The sequence below is a fragment of the Monodelphis domestica genome, chromosome 1 (assembly GCF_027887165.1).
Source record: "Monodelphis domestica isolate mMonDom1 chromosome 1, mMonDom1.pri, whole genome shotgun sequence".
Taxonomy (NCBI): domain Eukaryota; kingdom Metazoa; phylum Chordata; class Mammalia; order Didelphimorphia; family Didelphidae; genus Monodelphis; species Monodelphis domestica.
The window spans coordinates 626,603,720-626,621,662 of NC_077227.1; the positions used below are offsets into that span (position 1 = coordinate 626,603,720).

A 17,943-nucleotide genomic window follows, 5' to 3' on the forward strand; every position below is an offset into this window, starting at 1 on the left:
ACATTGAAACATTCCCTTACCTCTTTCTTTACTTCTTCTTCATCTTCTAGGGTCAGTGCTGCCAGCTGTTTAGCCCTTTGTTCCATCAGATTCACATATCTGATGGGATTTGATAATGCTTCAATTACATCTGAAAATCAAGCAAATATTTCAGGGCAAATTTCCTACTTATATTAAAATCTCTATAATCATGTATATGTATTCACACATATAAACCCATATTTATACATATATGTAGCAAACACTAAATTGTACATGTGAAATATACATCCCACTAAATTTCTATTCTTATTGCGATGTATGGTATGGAGGTAATCAAGTTCTTAAAGATTATGATTATAGTTGAAAATTCTTTGAGTAGATCTCTATACTCAAAGGGAATGTTTTCAAATGAACAGTCTAAATTTGAAGAATTTCATCAGAAAGATGGTTATCAGGTGATAGATATTTCCTTCCTTCCTTCCTTCCTTCCTTCCTTCCTTCCTTCCTTCCTTCCTTCCTTCCTTCCTTCCTTCCTTCCTTCCTTCCTTCCTTCCTTCCTTCCTTCCTTCCTTCCTTCCTTCCTTCCTTCCTTCCTTCCTTCCTTCCTTCCTCCTTTCCTTCCTTCCTTCCTTCCTTCCTCTCTTCCTTCCTTCCTTCCTCTCTTCCTTCCTTCCTCTCTTCCTTCCTTCCTTCCTTCCTTCCTTCCTTCCTTCCTTCCTTCCTTCCTTCCTTCCTTCCTTCCTTCCTTCCTTCCTTCCTTCCTTCCTTCCTTCCTTCCTTCCTTCCTTCCTTCCTTCCTTCCTTCCTTCCTTCCTTCCTTTCTTCCTTCCTTCCTTCCTTCCTTTCTTCCTTCCTTCCTTCCTTCCTTCCTTCCTCCCTTCCTTCCTTTTCTATTTCTTTCTTTTCCCAGAAATTCATTAAATCTTTCATCAAGAGGTGAAGTACTTGAAATCAGCACTGTAGAAAGAGTACCTAAATTTAGGAAATAAGTTATACACACAAAGAACTTCACACATTTTTGGGCCAGAACTTTGATTTAATCAGGGTTAGGAATATCCCATAAGGAGTTTTATAGCCTTATCTGTCTGAAACTCAGAAAGCCCCTGCCCTGAGTCATTTGGCAGTCATACTATCAATATGGGTCAGAGTTGCCACCTGAAACCTGGTAGTTATGATTAACTCTTTGAAGCTGGACCTCTTAGCCTAAGGGGAATGAGAAGAATTCATGTTTACTGATCTCCTTTCCAGTGAACCTTCTCTTCCTAATTATATGCCTTTCTTCTGTTCGTTTTCTTCCTCTCCAACTTCCCCCTCTATTTGTCTTATTTAGAACTGATGTAAATTTTAAATTTTATTTATTAAGTTTTTATTATTGTATAAAATATTTTCCTATTTATAATTTTAAAAGAAAATAGTTTGTATTTCTCATTTAAATGCTAGAAAACTTTAATATTCACTGATATGCTTTTCAAAAGAAGGGAAAAGGGCCCTTATTTCTATAATATAATACCTGTTTGAACCTAACATTTTGGGATATAAAATCTGGGTTCATATGTTTTATATCATTATAAGATTAGAATGGAAGATCATTTGATCTTAGTAATTTGAAAAAGTCAATTTTTCCATATGGTTACATGCAATATATGTATATATACCTACACTTAGATGTTTAATATAGTAACTGACTATTGGCATTGATCAAATGAAATGTATAATCACTAAAGGTCGTTGTTCTTATCAATAGGGAAGCGGCCTAAGCATTCAATTTCCCTCTTCTAAATGGATTCATATATAGTTTTTGGATTGGATTTGGCCATGATGAATCTTTACTTTTTCAAAACTTTGATCAAAGAGAAATAAAAGTGACTCAAAATCATTTATCCTTACTGGACCTCAATTTTCTCATTTATCAAATATTTTTGGAATCCCTTGAAGTCCGAACATTTTACAAGTCTGCATTTTTGTGCTGCATTAGACAATCTTATATGCTTTTGATTGTACTTGTGATTTCATCCTTGTAGAGAGTTCCTAATCAGAAGATTCTTCTGACAATTAAGATAAGAAATTTCTCTACAAATCATAGCTAAGAAATTTGCTTAGGACACTGACATATTAAGTGACTAACCCAACATCACATACTTGAACCCAGGTTTTCCAGGTTTCAAGGCTGGTTCTCTATCTACTATGGCATGCATTTTTCTACAATAACTTCATAGAAACAAAGTGCAATATCTGATTACCATACAAAAAAATCTATCATCTAGAGAAAAATGTTCAACTATATGTGTGTGTATATATATATATATATATATACATAACATATATAGACAATCATGCTACACTAAGAATTCCAACTTCCTGAAAGATTTTTTTTGTTGCTTATTTAAATTATTTACAAGCCAAGGGGAAAATACTATAAGCAGCTAGAAATAATTCAAATATTGTAGAATCATTTCAATTATTTAGAGGATCTAGTCAATTGCAGCAGAGAAGAGGAATCCTCAAATTCCCAGCTGAGTTAGTGACAACCTTATAGATATTTTTTCCCATTGAAACATCCCTATTATTTAATTCATTGCTAATTTCAAGCTGGAAGCACTTGAGGAACTCCATCACTGGTCACCAATTTCCCTCTAAATCCCTTACCATAGCACTGTTGCTATTGTCCAGTTCCTTTGCTCAGTCTATGCTGGTCCACTGCGCTGTGGTAATTCTTAAAGAGCTAAGAGAGGTACCTTCATGATTCTCCCACTAAGGAGATTGCTATTGATAGTACAGCAGGGTATGAAGCAACAATGATGTGAAGCCTCTAAGGATTGAATCCACCCCAAATAACTGTTAGCTCATCTACATTTAGTATCTCATGTAGAAGCCATTTTAAGTGAATGATTCCAAATCCTATAAGCTAAAGTAAAGTTAGTCAGTTTCAGTTGCTTAGAATTAAGGCATCATCATAAATGAAGTCCTGGGTTCAGTGATAGAGAATGTAGTTATAGTTGTTTACCCGCATATGTATCTGGTACATAGTCTTTAACCTCTATGTATACAAAGACTGCTGGGAGCATCAGAGGCTGATTCCTTTCATTCCTCAGACAAATGTAGTGATAACCTAGAAAATGAAAATACAGAGAATATTTCCAATTCACTCTCTGTGCATTTATTTTTCTAATATGCAAACATGATATGATGTTTATAACATTCTCTGATAAACCTTCCTGGCCCCTGGATACTAATGCTTTCCTTTTTTTTTTTCAGATTATCTTCCTCTATTCTGCATTTATCTTCTATGTGCCCAAGTTACTTGAGAGTTGTCTTCCTCATTAGAAAGTCCATTTTCTACCTTGGAAGCAATCCTTCCTTTTTTGCTTTTCATTGCATCCCTAACCTACAGCATAAAGTCACAAACAAAGTAAGCCTTTAATTGTTTATAGATTGATTGAAATTGAATCATTCCTTCTCATTAATATCAATCATTTGGTCCTGAACAGAATTATATTTTTTTCCCATCATTCTCTGAATTCTTTCTCATAATTTTTCATGTGAAAATTATGAAATACCTCCAAATAAAATGAATCTCTTAACTATGGCACTAAGTTACCTGGAAAACTTACAAAGATATAGGGATTCATTTTTAATAGTCAAGTGTTTTTTAAATTTTTTTAAAGTGTTTTAAAAATACAACAAAATAATATACTATTAAATTTCTCTTATGACTGAATTTAGTTTCTCATTGAAGTAATTTTACCTGGTCGTATTGCTTGTACAGGCAATATCCGGTGACCAATAAATTTACCTCCTTCTTCATATGCTGCTATCCTTAGACATGCCAGAGAAGGCAGGACCACCTAAAGACATTTTGGACACAGGTAAGTTACAACATTGAGCATCAATTCCATCTTAAATAGTTAGAGCATGTTATTGTTCAATTCAAATGTTCAACCGATGAAGAAAAAGAAGGAAAAAAAGAGAGGAAGAAGTTAATTGTGTAGAGTAGGGATTTTACAATTCTACAATTTTACAATTACAATTTTACAATCAATACCAACATTGATGGTATGTGAGAAAACATGAGGATATGTGTAAAAAAAAAGCACAAATGGTTTATTGTTAATGATGGACCATTGTTTTCCAGATAGATATTTCATTTAGGGTGTTTTAGGCAGATGAACTCATCATAAATTAGAGTTTAATGTTTTCTGAGACAACCATCCAACTGCCTGACTTTACAGATAAGGAAACTGAAGCCCAGAGATATGAAATGACTTGTCTGAGGTCACATAGGTAGGAAGTAGCAAAGCTGAGATTGGAACCCAGATCTTCTGATTCTAAATACAACCCAATTTCTGCCATACGGTGTACCCTTCACCGTGCTGGAAATCAGCCCCTAAGTTTGACAAAGCTCAAACCACTATGGAGGCTATCATTATAACTGGGAATTGCATTAGAGTAACCTTTCAAACTATTCAGTGAATAACATAGGGAGTAAATAAGTCCAATTGCCTTAAGGTTGCAGAGTTTAGGGACAGATAAATGGATATAATTAGATCAGAAGCAATGTTAACTCTGCCTTATTTATTGTTCCTTCTTCTAGAAATCTCCTCGATGATCAGAAAGGGCACATTAGTGCACATGAAACCTGTCAAACATTTCCCCTATTCTAGTCAGTTGTTTTACAGTGAGTTGGAACTGAGAATATGTTTTTCTGGGGAAATATTATGACAAGCTGAAATTTAAATGGATGAGTTTCTGGCATTGGGGATGTGGGTGGGAGCACCCCACTGTGCTGTTTTGTTTTATTTGGTTCTCATGGGAATCTTTTGTTTTTTTTTTCTTTTTTTTGCAATAGTCTTTAGAATATTCATCCTGACTTCCATTCATTAGAGCAATACTGTTCACAGCATAGACAAGATGAAGGGCAGACTTGTGTAAGCCAACAATGCTAACTTTAACATCTTTAAAATAAACCCATCAATCCAAAAGTATTTATTAATGTCTGCTCTCTGCCAGACATTGGGATAGGGACTTTGGGTGTCAAAGGCAAAAATGGAATAGCCCTTGACCTCAAGTGAATTATATTCTGCAGCGGTAGCCATGTGTAGCATGTATACATCGATGCATATACATATATGTATATATACACACAAAAAGAACACACCAAATTAATACGAGCTAATTTGTAACAGGACTCACAAGCAGCTAGTGGAAGCAAACCTCATGTAGGAGGAAAGAAATGTTTTGGGCTCATAGGGAAATGGGTCAGGTAAGCAGAAATTAATTTGTTTATCTTTTTAACAGATTTAAACTATGATTATATGATATAAGCACATTAATATAAAAATCTTCATTGGGTAAGTGGAACCGAGCCTTTGAGGCTTAAAAAAGGCCTTTAAAATTTTTGAAATGTTATTTGGCCAATAAAACATACAGAATGAAGCTGTCAGCTGTCAAAGCAGAAGTCAATCAAATTAGATGCGATTAAGACTTGCTTCGCTTACTAGCAATGTGAATTTATGCAAATCATTCCAATGTCAGCCTCAGTTTCCTTGTCAATAAAATGAAGATAACAGTTACATCTATCTTACAGGGTTTATGTAAGGATCAATGAGATTATATATCCAAATCTAAAGCATTATATAAAAGTGAGCTATTAATATAATTAATAGACTCTAAGGTTTTGATTTTAATTAACCTCCTTTTAAAAAGGCCATGCTAACCTCTTCTAGGGACCTTATTTTTATTTTTGTTCAGAAACTGTCATTTTATCAGCACAGGGAAACTCCTTTTTCTCATTCAAATCTGTTCATCTGTAATTTATAACTGGACAGAATTGCCCATGGACACACAGCTCATCTGTTGCAGAGACAGAGCTTGAACTCAAATTTACCTCACTGCTTTTTCCATGAGGCCAAGCTGTCTTTCCCCAGGAATTCTCTTGTCCCATAATTCCCACCCCTATATGTCATAATCAAAAAATATAAGTCAGTATATTGTGCTGGTGGTGGCATAATGCAAAGAGTATTAATTCTGGAGTCTGAAAGACCTGAGTTCAAATTAAGTTTCAGATATATAACCTTTTGCAAAGTCACCTTACTTCATTCTACCTCAGTTTCCTCATCTGTAAAATAGGGTTCACAATAGTACCTATTGTTGTTGTGTGGCTCAAATAAGATAATTACTTAGAAAGTGCTTAGAACAGTGCCTAGAACAGGCACCTAATAAATTCTTGTTTTATATCACAAAATAAACATATATTGATCTTCTGAAAATAATGTTTCCTATGATTAGCCAATTATTCAGAACACTACATTTTCCCTCACATTAAAATAAATTATTTGTAGAAGCTCTGAAGAAATAGTTACAGGATAGGAATCATTGTAAAAACTCCTGCTTTATGTATTTTAAAAAGGTTTTGTATTCATTGTGTTCCTACTAAAAGGCTCAGGGAGCTATTTTCCTGGCAAAACAAACAAAAACAAAGGTAAACCAACCTTCTTAAACACTATAGGTTCTTCTTCCCAGACTGGATTCACGGCATTCCCCTGAGAAGTCTTGGTTTTCAAGGCTTTTCTCCTGGTATCCACTGGTAAGCCAAACATATCTATTTCCACATAAGTGCCAACTTTTTTATCAGAAAGAAATTGACCTGAAATGATCTAGAAGGAAAAAAAAAAGTTATTGTGTCTGTTTAGTGACAAGATATAGATGTCCTATAAAGTTCCGGATATTGAAAGATAACACCCAAAAGCTGAGAAATTCCATGAAATGATTATTTTCCCTCAAACCAAATTGATGCAAGGTTTAGGACAAGCATTAATGTTGAACAAGACTTGAAGTTAGAACAAATTATTGTGTATGAGTAAGTTAAATAAGAAGTGTATGAGTATTTTTAAAAAAGAGGAAAGGAAGTTGAGAACTAATAACTGCCACTGAAGCTTCAACTATGAATTACCTTGTATCAGTACAAAATTATTTTTAACACCAATCTTACATTTGGAAAGTTTTCTAAAGACTAAGTTTCTACAACAGAGAAAACAGGGAACTAATGAATTTAGATTTCAGACTTTAATAATCTCATAATCTTTTTCTTTTAAGAAAGAAGTTCAACTTGATAGAAGTTAGCATTTCATAACCATGTTTGAATTCTTAAGTCATAAATCCTACCTCAATTTTAAAAATAATTTCTTATGATATAATAATAGTTCTAAGGACAAGACTTTAATAAATTCACAAACAGTAAGTTTTAGAGTCCCATGTATAGAATACACTTAGTATTTGTGTGTAATATCTAGAGTTCATTAGTATTTAAAAATTATTATAGATTTCTCCCTTCCATGAGAGATCTTTTATAACAAAGTAAAACATCTGAAAAAACTAATATTACAATGAACTCATCTGAAAGTGTATGCAATATTTCATATTAGTAACATTGCCTTCCTAACCTCTTTATTAAACACAATCAGAAATCTATCTTTTCTTTTTCCCACCTCCTATTCATTAAAAAATAAAAACAATCTATTTATAATAACTATGTATATTCAAGCAAAATATCCCATCAGTTTCCATAGATATAGTATATGTGTTTCATTTTGTACTCTAAATCCATTATTATTCTGTCAGGGATAGCATATTTCACTTCTGGTCCTCTGAAATCATTGTTTTTGTAAATGATTCTTCTTATTCCTAGCACTGAGTGGTGTCCCAAATCTAATTTTTGTTTATAGTCTTTAGTTGTCTAAAAGTATTTTAGTATAGCAATACAATTATCAAGAAGAAGAAAGTATAAGACAAGAATAAAATGCAAAAGCATAAAGTTTTCATTAGCTCTCATTTGATCCACTTAAGCCCAGATCTTACTGTGGTTTTGTTTGTTTTTCCCTGTTCCTGGATTGTCCTTTTAGTTAGTCTGAGAATAGCAAGGCAAGCTCATATCTGGTCCGAGAAAGGAATCCCAACTATAACATATACCATAACAGCACAGCCCTAATTTACTTGAGTCATTATAAGCCATCTCATAAAAATTTCATGTCACTTAAGTCTGGACATGACATAACTTTCTGGCCAATTATGCCAGAGTAGTAAATATGAAACCTTGATAATGACCTCCACTTCGTTATGGGTTGATTCATCTGTTCTTTTCTTTTGTCATCAAAACAACCAGAAATGTAATGTACTTAGATTAAAAACCTCATCCTAATGGATGAGGGAAAATAGATACACTAATGAACTCTTGGTGGAGCTATAAATTGTGCCAACCATTCTGGGAAATAATTTGGAAAATCATCCAAAGGACTCTAAAACTGTGTATTTCCTTTGACCAGCAATACTGTTACAAGATCTGTATCCCAAAGAGATCAAAGAAAAAAGAAAAGGACTTATATACAAAAAATAGTTATAGCAACTTTGTCATGTCAAGTAATTGAAAATTGAGGGTATGCCCATTCATTAGGGGATGGCTGAACAAGTTGTGGCATGTGATTGTGATGGGGTACTAGTTTGATATAAAATAGTACAAAAGGCATCATTTCAGAAAATCTCAGGAAGACCTATAAGAAAAGAGGCAAAGTGAAATGAGCAGAAGTAGGAGATCATTGTACATAGTATCGCCTATATTGTACTGATAATCAGCTGAGAGAAAGATTTAGTTACTCTGATCTATACAAGACTAATCCAAGATTAATGATCTTGGAACCAGGACAATGGTCCAAGATAATTCCAAAAGATCTATGCTGAAAAATTTCTAGAGAAAAATCTGATGAACTCAGTGCACATTCAAGTATAGTTCTTTCACTTTATTTTTCTTGCTTTTATTTTGTTGCAATATGGCTAATAAGGAAGTATGATTTTGTATGATTTCACATCTATAACTGACATTTTTGCCTTTAAGGCAAAAAGAGTGTGGTTGGGACTGGATTAAAGGAGAGGATTTGGAACTCAAAATAAAAAAAAATGTTAAATAAATATTTTTAGAATCCCTAAAAAAAAAAATTCTAGAATGAATATAATTTGAGAACTCTTATTATATGGTCAATCTCTTTTTTAACTAGGACTTAATGGGACAGACATTTTGAAAATCACTTTGTAACCACTCTTTTGAAAAATTTTTAATCCCTATCTAGAAATTTTATATTTCTGTTTATTAGGAAATGGAAAAACTCTGAACTATTTGAATAGTCAGAATTAAATGAAAACTACTCTAAAACCTTAGAAAATTATTCACTTTCCTGTCATATATCGAGGGAATAAAAACTAATATTTAACACTAGTATAAACCTTATACAAATATGGGTGAGTCAAGAACCAAGCTGAATATGGGAATAAATTCAAATTTCTTATTTTATGACCACAAATATTGGAAATTTATTGATGCATAAAATGAGTACTATATATTTAAGCATAGTAATGAGAGTTTGGAATGTTGCTCATAATAGGAATGAAGATCTCAGTCCTCTACTTGTGGATTTTTTTTTTCTGCAGAGGTAATACAAAGTAATTAAAAATCCCAAACTAGAGCCCCCTTGGCTCTAGCTTATGCAATACTTCAAAATAACTTAGGCCTTTTGGAAAGCTCTGAAGTTTATATTCATCACAAATAAGCTATTTTAATATTTCTATTTCAAATAGAACAGTGGAATAGCAAATAATTTGTACTTTTTAAATAGAAATGGAATTTCCAATCATATCATCCAGGAACCTGCAAATAATGTGGTCTTATTAAAATGTACTCCCAATTTAAATGCTAACATTTACTGTGTTTTTATTTTCTTGAAGTTATGTCACATAATGATGGCAAAAAAGTGCAAAAATAGCACTGGGAATTAATTTCTCATTGTTTATTGCAAGTGCTAATTTTGTTTGAAGTTATTACAATTCTCATTAAAATCCTATGATCCTTTGGTAAATCTGAAACTATAAATATATAGGGATAGAAGACTTTATATTCAATGTTTTAATAAATAGGTTACTAAGAGAATTATTTATATTCCATGCCTGAATATATTTATAATTAAACAGAAATTAATACCAATAAAAATATCCGTCTTCACAAAGATTGCTGAAAATGTCTTTCTATAGTACATTTATTTTTGATACAATCATATAAATGAGGAGGACTGGCAACTATGCTGGTCATGTATCTTATTTACTCTATTTTGGTGGGTTGGAAGTATGATAGAAAACAGTTTCTCATTGTATAAGTTTATTGCTCAAGCCAAAATATTGCATTTTTAAAGGTGATTTTATAATTTATACTTACATACCTTAACAGATAAAGTATTGGCTACTATACCATCCACGATACCTTCAGTAAATGGATCAAAATGTTTGTCTGGTCGTCTCATAAATTCTGGCTTTAATCTGTAACCACTTTTCCCATTGTATTCATACATTCCCAAGTTCAATTGCATAGCCAAGTCTGAATATTAAAAAGACAGATTTAACATAAATTCATTTCAAATGGTAGAGAAGAGAAAGAAAGCAAAGGTAAATTTATGTTCATGAAAATAAAAATTAACATATTTTTAATAATCTCACATATGATTTATAGTAATTGAGAAAATTCATAATTTTAATTTATATAATATTTATATATACTATTTACATATATAGATTTATATATATAAATCTATTAAATCTATTTTAATATTATATTTACAAATTACAAATTATTTTATTTAAATATTATTTTATCATTATTCTAGTCTGACTAGCTCTTTTTGATCAATGAATCATATGTTAATTATTAACAGCCATTTATGGCTGGGAAGTTATTGTCTACATGGATAACCCCCAGGCAATTTTTCATCTCAAATTATCTCATTCCCAATAGTTAACATGTTCCTGGGCAACTTTTTGTGGATTATGTACCCCATTATATAGTCTCCAAATTTAAACTAATTGTGATATTAGCATGAACATGATAATAATCAATAGAAAAGAGTCCTAAAAAATCTGCAAAGCACTTCATGTCATTATCTCATTTGAATGTACTAATAAACTATGGTAGGCACTACAGATGATGTTTTTCAGAGGAAAGGAGAGGATCCACACCTAGAATTTCATTCGTTTATGGAACAGCTAGTAAGGAATCTCCTCTCAAGAAAGATTGTCAACTTCTGAGATTTTTAGTCTTAAAATTGTTTTGGGATACTGGAGAGATTGTTAGTTGCCCAGAGTTACATAGCCAGTTTGGGATAAATGAAGATTTGAATATAGATCTTCTGGGTTTCCAAGACCAAAGACAAAAAAACTATCCATTTTTTTCATCTTACAAATGAGAAAACTAAGCCTTTTGGAAGTGAAATTTCTTCTGCCTAGGTTCACAAAGATAGTAAATATAAGCAGTTGGTTGTAAACTCAGATTTTCCCAGGTTTTCAGTCCTATAAACTCCTTTAATATACCATGCAGACTCAAATAACATTAAAAGGATAACTATTTTAAATGGAAACATATCTTCAAAATACTTTATTTGAGAAACCTAAAAATAAATGTTGCCCACTCTCTATTTAGGCAATTAAGTGGCACAGTGGATAAAGCTTCGGAGCTAGAATCTGGAAGAACTGAACTTAATTCTTATGTCAGATATTTACTACCTAGAGAAGTTGATCCTTCTTTAAAAAAAAATTCTGTCTCAGTTTCACCAACTATAAAATGTGGATAATAATAGCACCATCCTCCCAGGGTTGTTGTGAGGATAAAATGAGATATTTGTAAAGCATTTTGCAAAACTGGAAGTACCATAAAATTAATGATTGTTATTATTGTTATTGTGACTTTTTGATATTAAAAAAAGCTATGAAAGCCACATTCACACTAACGATGCATATAATACTTAAATGCATCATATTTCTTATATTTATCAGAATAGGTATTTGTTTTATCAATGAAACAGCAATTTTGTAAAATTTGTGTAGATGTTCTTTGTGGGTGGCTTTGACCCCTGAATTTATTACCCATGCTGCCACTTAGTAATTAGTTATTTTGAATTTAGCTAGCTTGTTCAACAGATACACACACTTTCACATTCGATCATTATAATTTGTTCCATATGATGCATGTTACAGGTAAATAATGCCTGTGAAATGAAAATTCACCTTGGTTACTGACTTTCCCTCATATAATTAGACATGTTTGCTAGCAAAAAAAAAAGGTTCATTTTAAAAGGATGATTGAATTGACAAATAATCACCATTTCTGAATTTGCTACACTACAGCTACTTTTCATTAACGTGGGAATTGCATGGAACTACCAATTTATAAATGCATGTATTTCAAACATTTGTTTGCAAAGTGGTTAATGATTTATATTCCTACAGCAACAAAGTTATTCTTATTGATTTGGTTCCCAAGCCATTTACCAGAAGCTTATTTAACCCATAAAGTAGTTTATTTTTAAAATGATCTTTTTCTGATTTAAGAGGAAAGAAAAGAGTGCCACTTACCTACTGTTTGAAAGTTAAGAGCTACCATTTGACAGCCAGCATTCCAGAAGACTTGGGGCATATAATTTGAAGAATCCACACGTGTTCCCTTTGGATAAATCCTGCTAAGCTGCATTTTGTTATATCTAGGTGAAGATGGTTAAGTCGGATGATCATAGTCTCAAAAGTAAAATCAGCTAATCTAATTCCATCATTTTACATACAACTAGAGAAAGTAAGGCCCAGAGGGGTTAAATTACTTGGCCAAAGATAACACAGATAGCAAACATTAGGGCCATCATTTGAAGCCATTTCCCTTGTCTCCAAATCCAGGAGTCCTTCCACTACATTTGCCACAAAACTTAATTAATGACAGTGACTATATTCAGTAATTCTCCTTATGAGAACATCTAAATGAAAAATGAATTGAAGACACAGTGAGGGAAATGGGTCAAGTACCCATAAAACACATAAGAGAACAGAAATCAAATATATTATTTAATCATCGAACTAGTAAGCAGTCCTGTATAATTCATGGTTAGGTGTTGCTGGAACATCTGGAGTAGCCAGAAACATGACTGATTCACTAGAGAAGGTTTCTGGGAAGAGATCAATTTGAGGCATAGTTTTGAAGGAAGGAAAAACACAAACAAACTGTGATTTCATGACTTGTATCATCAATGGAACTCTTGTGAAGTAAAGACAAAGGGAAAGACCTATATAGTCTTTGAAAAGAGATATGCATATATCTGCAGGAATTCATAGACTCAGTTGGAGAATCTCAGGGTTGCATAGGATAGCAGAAATCATTTTGTGTAATCTATCTCTGAATAAGAAATTCCCTTAGCTAAGAAGTGGGTCATTTAACTTTTTCTTGAGACCTTCAGTAATGGGCAACTTCCAAAGGTAACCAATTTCACATTGGAAAAGTTCCAATTGTTAGGAAGTTTATCCTTATATGAAACCTAAATTTATTTATTTGCAACCTCCAATTATTTCATAGTAACATCAGTTTGAAAGGAACCATTCATACACTGTGGCATGATATCTCTTTGCTTTTTAGTCTAGCTTATGTTCCTGATGTTGGTATGATTTCTTTTTGTGAGCACAATGGAACAGTCGAGTATGGTTAACAAAGAGGACCTACCCTTATCTCAAATTTTTATTCTTTTTTCTAATTAATTATATATTTAGACTCCATTTTTTTACTTAGCTGGAAAAGTTCAGTTTCAAGTTGTCATTCTTCAAAAGGGCATTTGTTAAGGCAGTTCAACAAAAGGAACATTATATGTAAAACAGTGAACCAGTGAACCAATCAGCTTCTTGAAAAATTATTAATTCACATTTTTGATAAGTGGAGTGAATGTTATTAAAATGTTAAACTAGTAGGATGGGACTTGGAAAAGCTCAAGTTGCTTGAAGATAGCAAAGCTTCCCACTTATTGGCAAGTAAATAGATATCATTAAAATAATCATAGAATCTCAGAGATGGGACCTCATGGGTCATCTTGTCCAATACCTGACTGAACTCATCTAAACATACTTGGCAAGTGGTAATCCAACGTCTGTTAAAAGTCTTGCAGTAATTAGGAACCCAGAGCCTCCTGAGATTGCCTATTCTAGTTCTGGATACTTCTAACTGTTTTGAGTTTCTCATTATCCTGTTTTTATCACTATCAGTAAAAAAGTAGCATAGGCAGTCTAATTTGCCTAATTTGTGCTGACTGGGCTGTTTCTTTGAATTACACAGACATTTTTAGTAACCTAAATTATTTTTCTAATTATCCTTAGTGGAAATAACAATTATGTCCTCAGATATCTGTACATTAATGCCTGTGGCATAAATTATAAACCATATGAACTGGCTAATATTATCTATTATACTATAAGTATCATGAATATTTGATAGGTAAAGTTTCTAACTAGAATATAATGAAACTGTACATTTAATTCTAAGAAATTCTTTTGCTAGAAGTAGAAATGGGATAGTACCATATATCAGAAAGAAATACATGTGTGGGAATCTACAAATATGAACAAAGAAGATCAGCATATAATGTACTTAGGTAACAAAAAGAGAAATAAAGAGTAGTTCTAAACTTTTTAGGGAGCAACTTTCTGATGAATATAATTCATTGTTGAGATAGATGGCCATAATTCAATTCTCTGAAGTTGAGACTTCTCATCAATATGGATACCTCCAAACGATCAGATTAGAATCCACCTCTGCTTTTATAGTCAATCTTCATGGATTAACAAAGTTAAATAAATTCACCCCTAGGAAGAGGCAACTTTCTGGCAATGGATTCAGTTTGTTCCATGAAGGATAAATCTATAATCTTCCTTCGCATCTTTTAGTAAAGTCTTTAAAACCTTCCAGAATATGTATTCTGTTTTCACAGCCTTTCAGAATACAGGGTCACATGCACTCCCATAGGAAGACATCAGAGGAAGACTTTTGTAGGAATTGAAGGCCACAGGTGCTGTTTATAGAGCTAGCTCTCCCAGGATTGTTAACATTAAAAAAAAAATATTTTTAGAACAAGAGTTTGGAATCAAAATAGAACCTCAGAATTAGATGGGACCTTACAGGCTCTCTAGTCCAATCTGTACCTGTACAGAAATTTCCTCTACAATCGAAGAGATCATCTAACTTTTGCTTGAAGTTCTACAATTGAATGGGGGTAGCAGGGAATTCACTTGCCTATTGCCTCACCAGGGAGAATTTTCTTCTTTTAGATACTTCTAATCATCAGAATCTTTTCCTCATATTGACTCATCTTGACTCCCACTCCTTGTTACTAGCTCTGTACTCAAGGGTCAAGTATGACAAACTGAATTCTTCTGTAAGACCATTCTTCATATATTTGAAGAAAGATATCCTGTTCCTCTTAGTTCCGTTTTTCTATAGCTAAACATATTCAATTCCTGATTAACAAATAAATAGCAGCTGAATAACAGTCAACTTATGAAACATCACAAAGACTTTGGGTAAAGGATACTCTACAAATTCTACTGGAGACTTTGTTAGTTGTTCAAGTCCTTTGGTTTCCACAAAAGAGGACATTTCAAAACTTTTGTTTCTTTCTAAATTGAGGGAAAAAAAGGCAAAAAATTATGTCAGCATAAGTGCAAGATATAATTTAAAGGATCTTCATAAATAAAACTGATAGGAAACATTTTGTGTCTTCAAGAGAATTTATTCCCCAATTAACTTTCATATTTATTTGTTTTTCTTTTAATGACTTTTTATTCATAACCAAAAGAATTGTCTGTTAAAATATCCTTTTCAACAATATTTTAATTGTATGTCTTTGAGGTATCCAATAGTATTAAAGAAATGAAATAGTGAAATGGATGCTAATACTTCATAACTGATGAAGACTGCTAATCAAAAGATGTGGGGAGGATTTCTCTGCTTTAGAATTTTGAGGAGAGTAATCCTTACATCCCAATATGCTCGATAAATATTTATTGATTTGAACTTAATGGCTCCTTTGGGGTTACTATTAGACTATTTTAAAGTCCAGTGTCAATACAAATTGTTAGAATCAATTTCTTTTTAATGATTGTTTATAAGGAACTCTTAAAAATGCCCTCCTTTCTTACACTCATGAGAAATTATTTTTTAAGTAGAGTCTTCATTTGACCAATATTCAGGTCTTAGGGTAAAAGGAAACAGAGGAACAAAATCCAGACACCCAAATCTGATTCTCTCTCGCACTTCAAAATGAATTTCCTTTAACAAACAAATTTAATGTTACACATAATGCTCAAAGAGTAGGCACTCCTCTGCTTTTGCTTCTCCAGAATCTCCACACTAATCTTCCCCTCTTTTCTCTTCTTAGATGCATTTATCCAGTCTGTCAACTAGAGTTGTTTCTTATTCTTGTTACCTCTCTTAGATCTCTTTCTGTCTTTCTATCTTAGAAAAGAAAACTTGGCTGAGAACTACACCTTTCCTCTCTTCCCTATAAGGTTTGACTAAAGTCACACTACCATTTTCTCTCCAATTTCACCTTTATTTTTTTCCTTCCTCCATTACAATTCTTATACTTGTTTTCTCATTAATTGCTTTGATCACACAGCTCCTATTTTACGAATGTCCTTCATTATACCTTGAATCAAATAAACAATTAATCATGCTCTTTCAGACACCAGCAAGAAGAAGCTATGGGTGGATTAAAATTATTACATTTTTTTATTGGCTAATATCAGGCAAGAGTCACAAAACTCAGATACAAGTGAAATGAATGAACAAGTGTTCAGATTTTTATTTCATTTCCTCTCTCTTTTCCCACAGTTCCATCACAGGTCACCTTCTCCATCACCCCTCCATAGACATATAAGGTCTTAGGCATTATATTAGCTTTAATTTGGGCCATATGTTACGATTTGTCTAACTCCATGCTCTAGAAAGAGAGGTTTTCAGGTATAATCTTTTGAAAAAATGTTTTAGTTCTATGAAGCTTTATTTGTTGTTCAGTCATGTCTAATACTTTGTGACACTGTGGACCACACTATCCATGGGGTTTTCTAGTCAAAGATGCTGGTGTGCTTTACCCCTTTTCTTCTCCAGTGGATTAAGGTAAACAGAGATTCAGGGATTTGCCCAAGGTCACAAAGCTAGTAAGGGTCTCAAGCCTGATTTGAACTCAGGTCTTCCTGACCCCAAGCCCAAAGCTTAATCTATTGAGCTATCTAACTGCCCCCTGAAGCCTTGTGTGAACCAGCTTAATTTTAAAATAGGAATTCATAAAACAAAACATATTTTATATGCTGTCCATATGAGAGACATAGAGAAGGATCTTTCCTCTCTAAAATATTTCCCATGACTACTTTCTATCTAGTACATTTTGTTAATAAAAACACTCTCTGGGTTTGAGCCCAGGATTTTGATTGCCTGATGCCATGTGTATGTCAGGTCAGGCTTTCCCAAGTTAGAAAAATTGCTTGAAATTATTCTTCATTTTTCTACTAGACTTCCAAACTTTGGAAAGGAGCAAACCTGATATGACTTATAAGGCCAAGAGATATACATCATGTCAAGGCCAAGGGAAAAATGTAAGAGATTGATAATCACAAATCAACCTATTAATAATGGAATATCAAAGCATTTAACCAATTTTTACTACTTTCGTATGAGCCAGAATATCTTTTCTCTGCCCCCTCTCCCAATATAATGCAGACTCTAAGATTAATTATCTGAAGAATGACCTTTAATTAAGCAATTCTGACATTCTGGAGAGCATTGTTCTTTTTAAAGTGACAAATCAATACAAAAAAGCACAAGGAGAGCTATATTTGTAGGCATTTGGCAACTGTCACCTACATTTGTTTCCAAATGCTGACAGAACTAAAAGCATTTTTAGTTTCCTTTGGAATAGCTTTCAACTGATGAATGAGCTTATCTCCTTTAAATGCTAATGAAATTTACACAAGCTTACCAAGTAACTACTCTAGGAGTTTCATATTGAATATAAAATGCTGGTATTAAGATCCATTTCTGAATATATTATTGTAAATATAAAAATATCGTTACTA

The 17,943-nt window shown here is 32.8% G+C and overlaps 1 protein-coding gene and 1 long non-coding RNA gene across 4 annotated transcripts in view; one reads left to right on the forward strand and one right to left on the reverse strand.

Annotated features, from left to right (window-relative positions):
• LOC103102951 (uncharacterized) overlaps positions 1 to 17,943 on the forward strand; it is a 274,602-nt gene that overhangs the window by 251,937 nt on the left and 4,722 nt on the right. Inside the window, exons 4-5 of the long non-coding RNA XR_001626203.2 lie at positions 3,238 to 3,391; positions 3,749 to 3,848. This is a non-coding gene — a long non-coding RNA (uncharacterized LOC103102951). The remainder of the gene's footprint in view (positions 1 to 3,237; positions 3,392 to 3,748; positions 3,849 to 17,943) is intronic.
• Positions 1 to 17,943, reverse strand: part of PLCB1 (phospholipase C beta 1) — a 902,125-nt gene that overhangs the window by 162,679 nt on the left and 721,503 nt on the right. For all 3 annotated transcript variants that reach the window (XM_001374433.3, XM_007476702.3, XM_007476704.3), the window contains 7 exons: positions 15,402 to 15,486; positions 12,421 to 12,545; positions 10,239 to 10,393; positions 6,471 to 6,635; positions 3,728 to 3,827; positions 2,987 to 3,091; positions 21 to 130 (listed from right to left, as the gene is read on the reverse strand). In XM_001374433.3, coding sequence (XP_001374470.1) covers positions 21 to 130; positions 2,987 to 3,091; positions 3,728 to 3,827; positions 6,471 to 6,635; positions 10,239 to 10,393; positions 12,421 to 12,545; positions 15,402 to 15,486 — 845 coding nt within the window. The remainder of the gene's footprint in view (positions 1 to 20; positions 131 to 2,986; positions 3,092 to 3,727; positions 3,828 to 6,470; positions 6,636 to 10,238; positions 10,394 to 12,420; positions 12,546 to 15,401; positions 15,487 to 17,943) is intronic.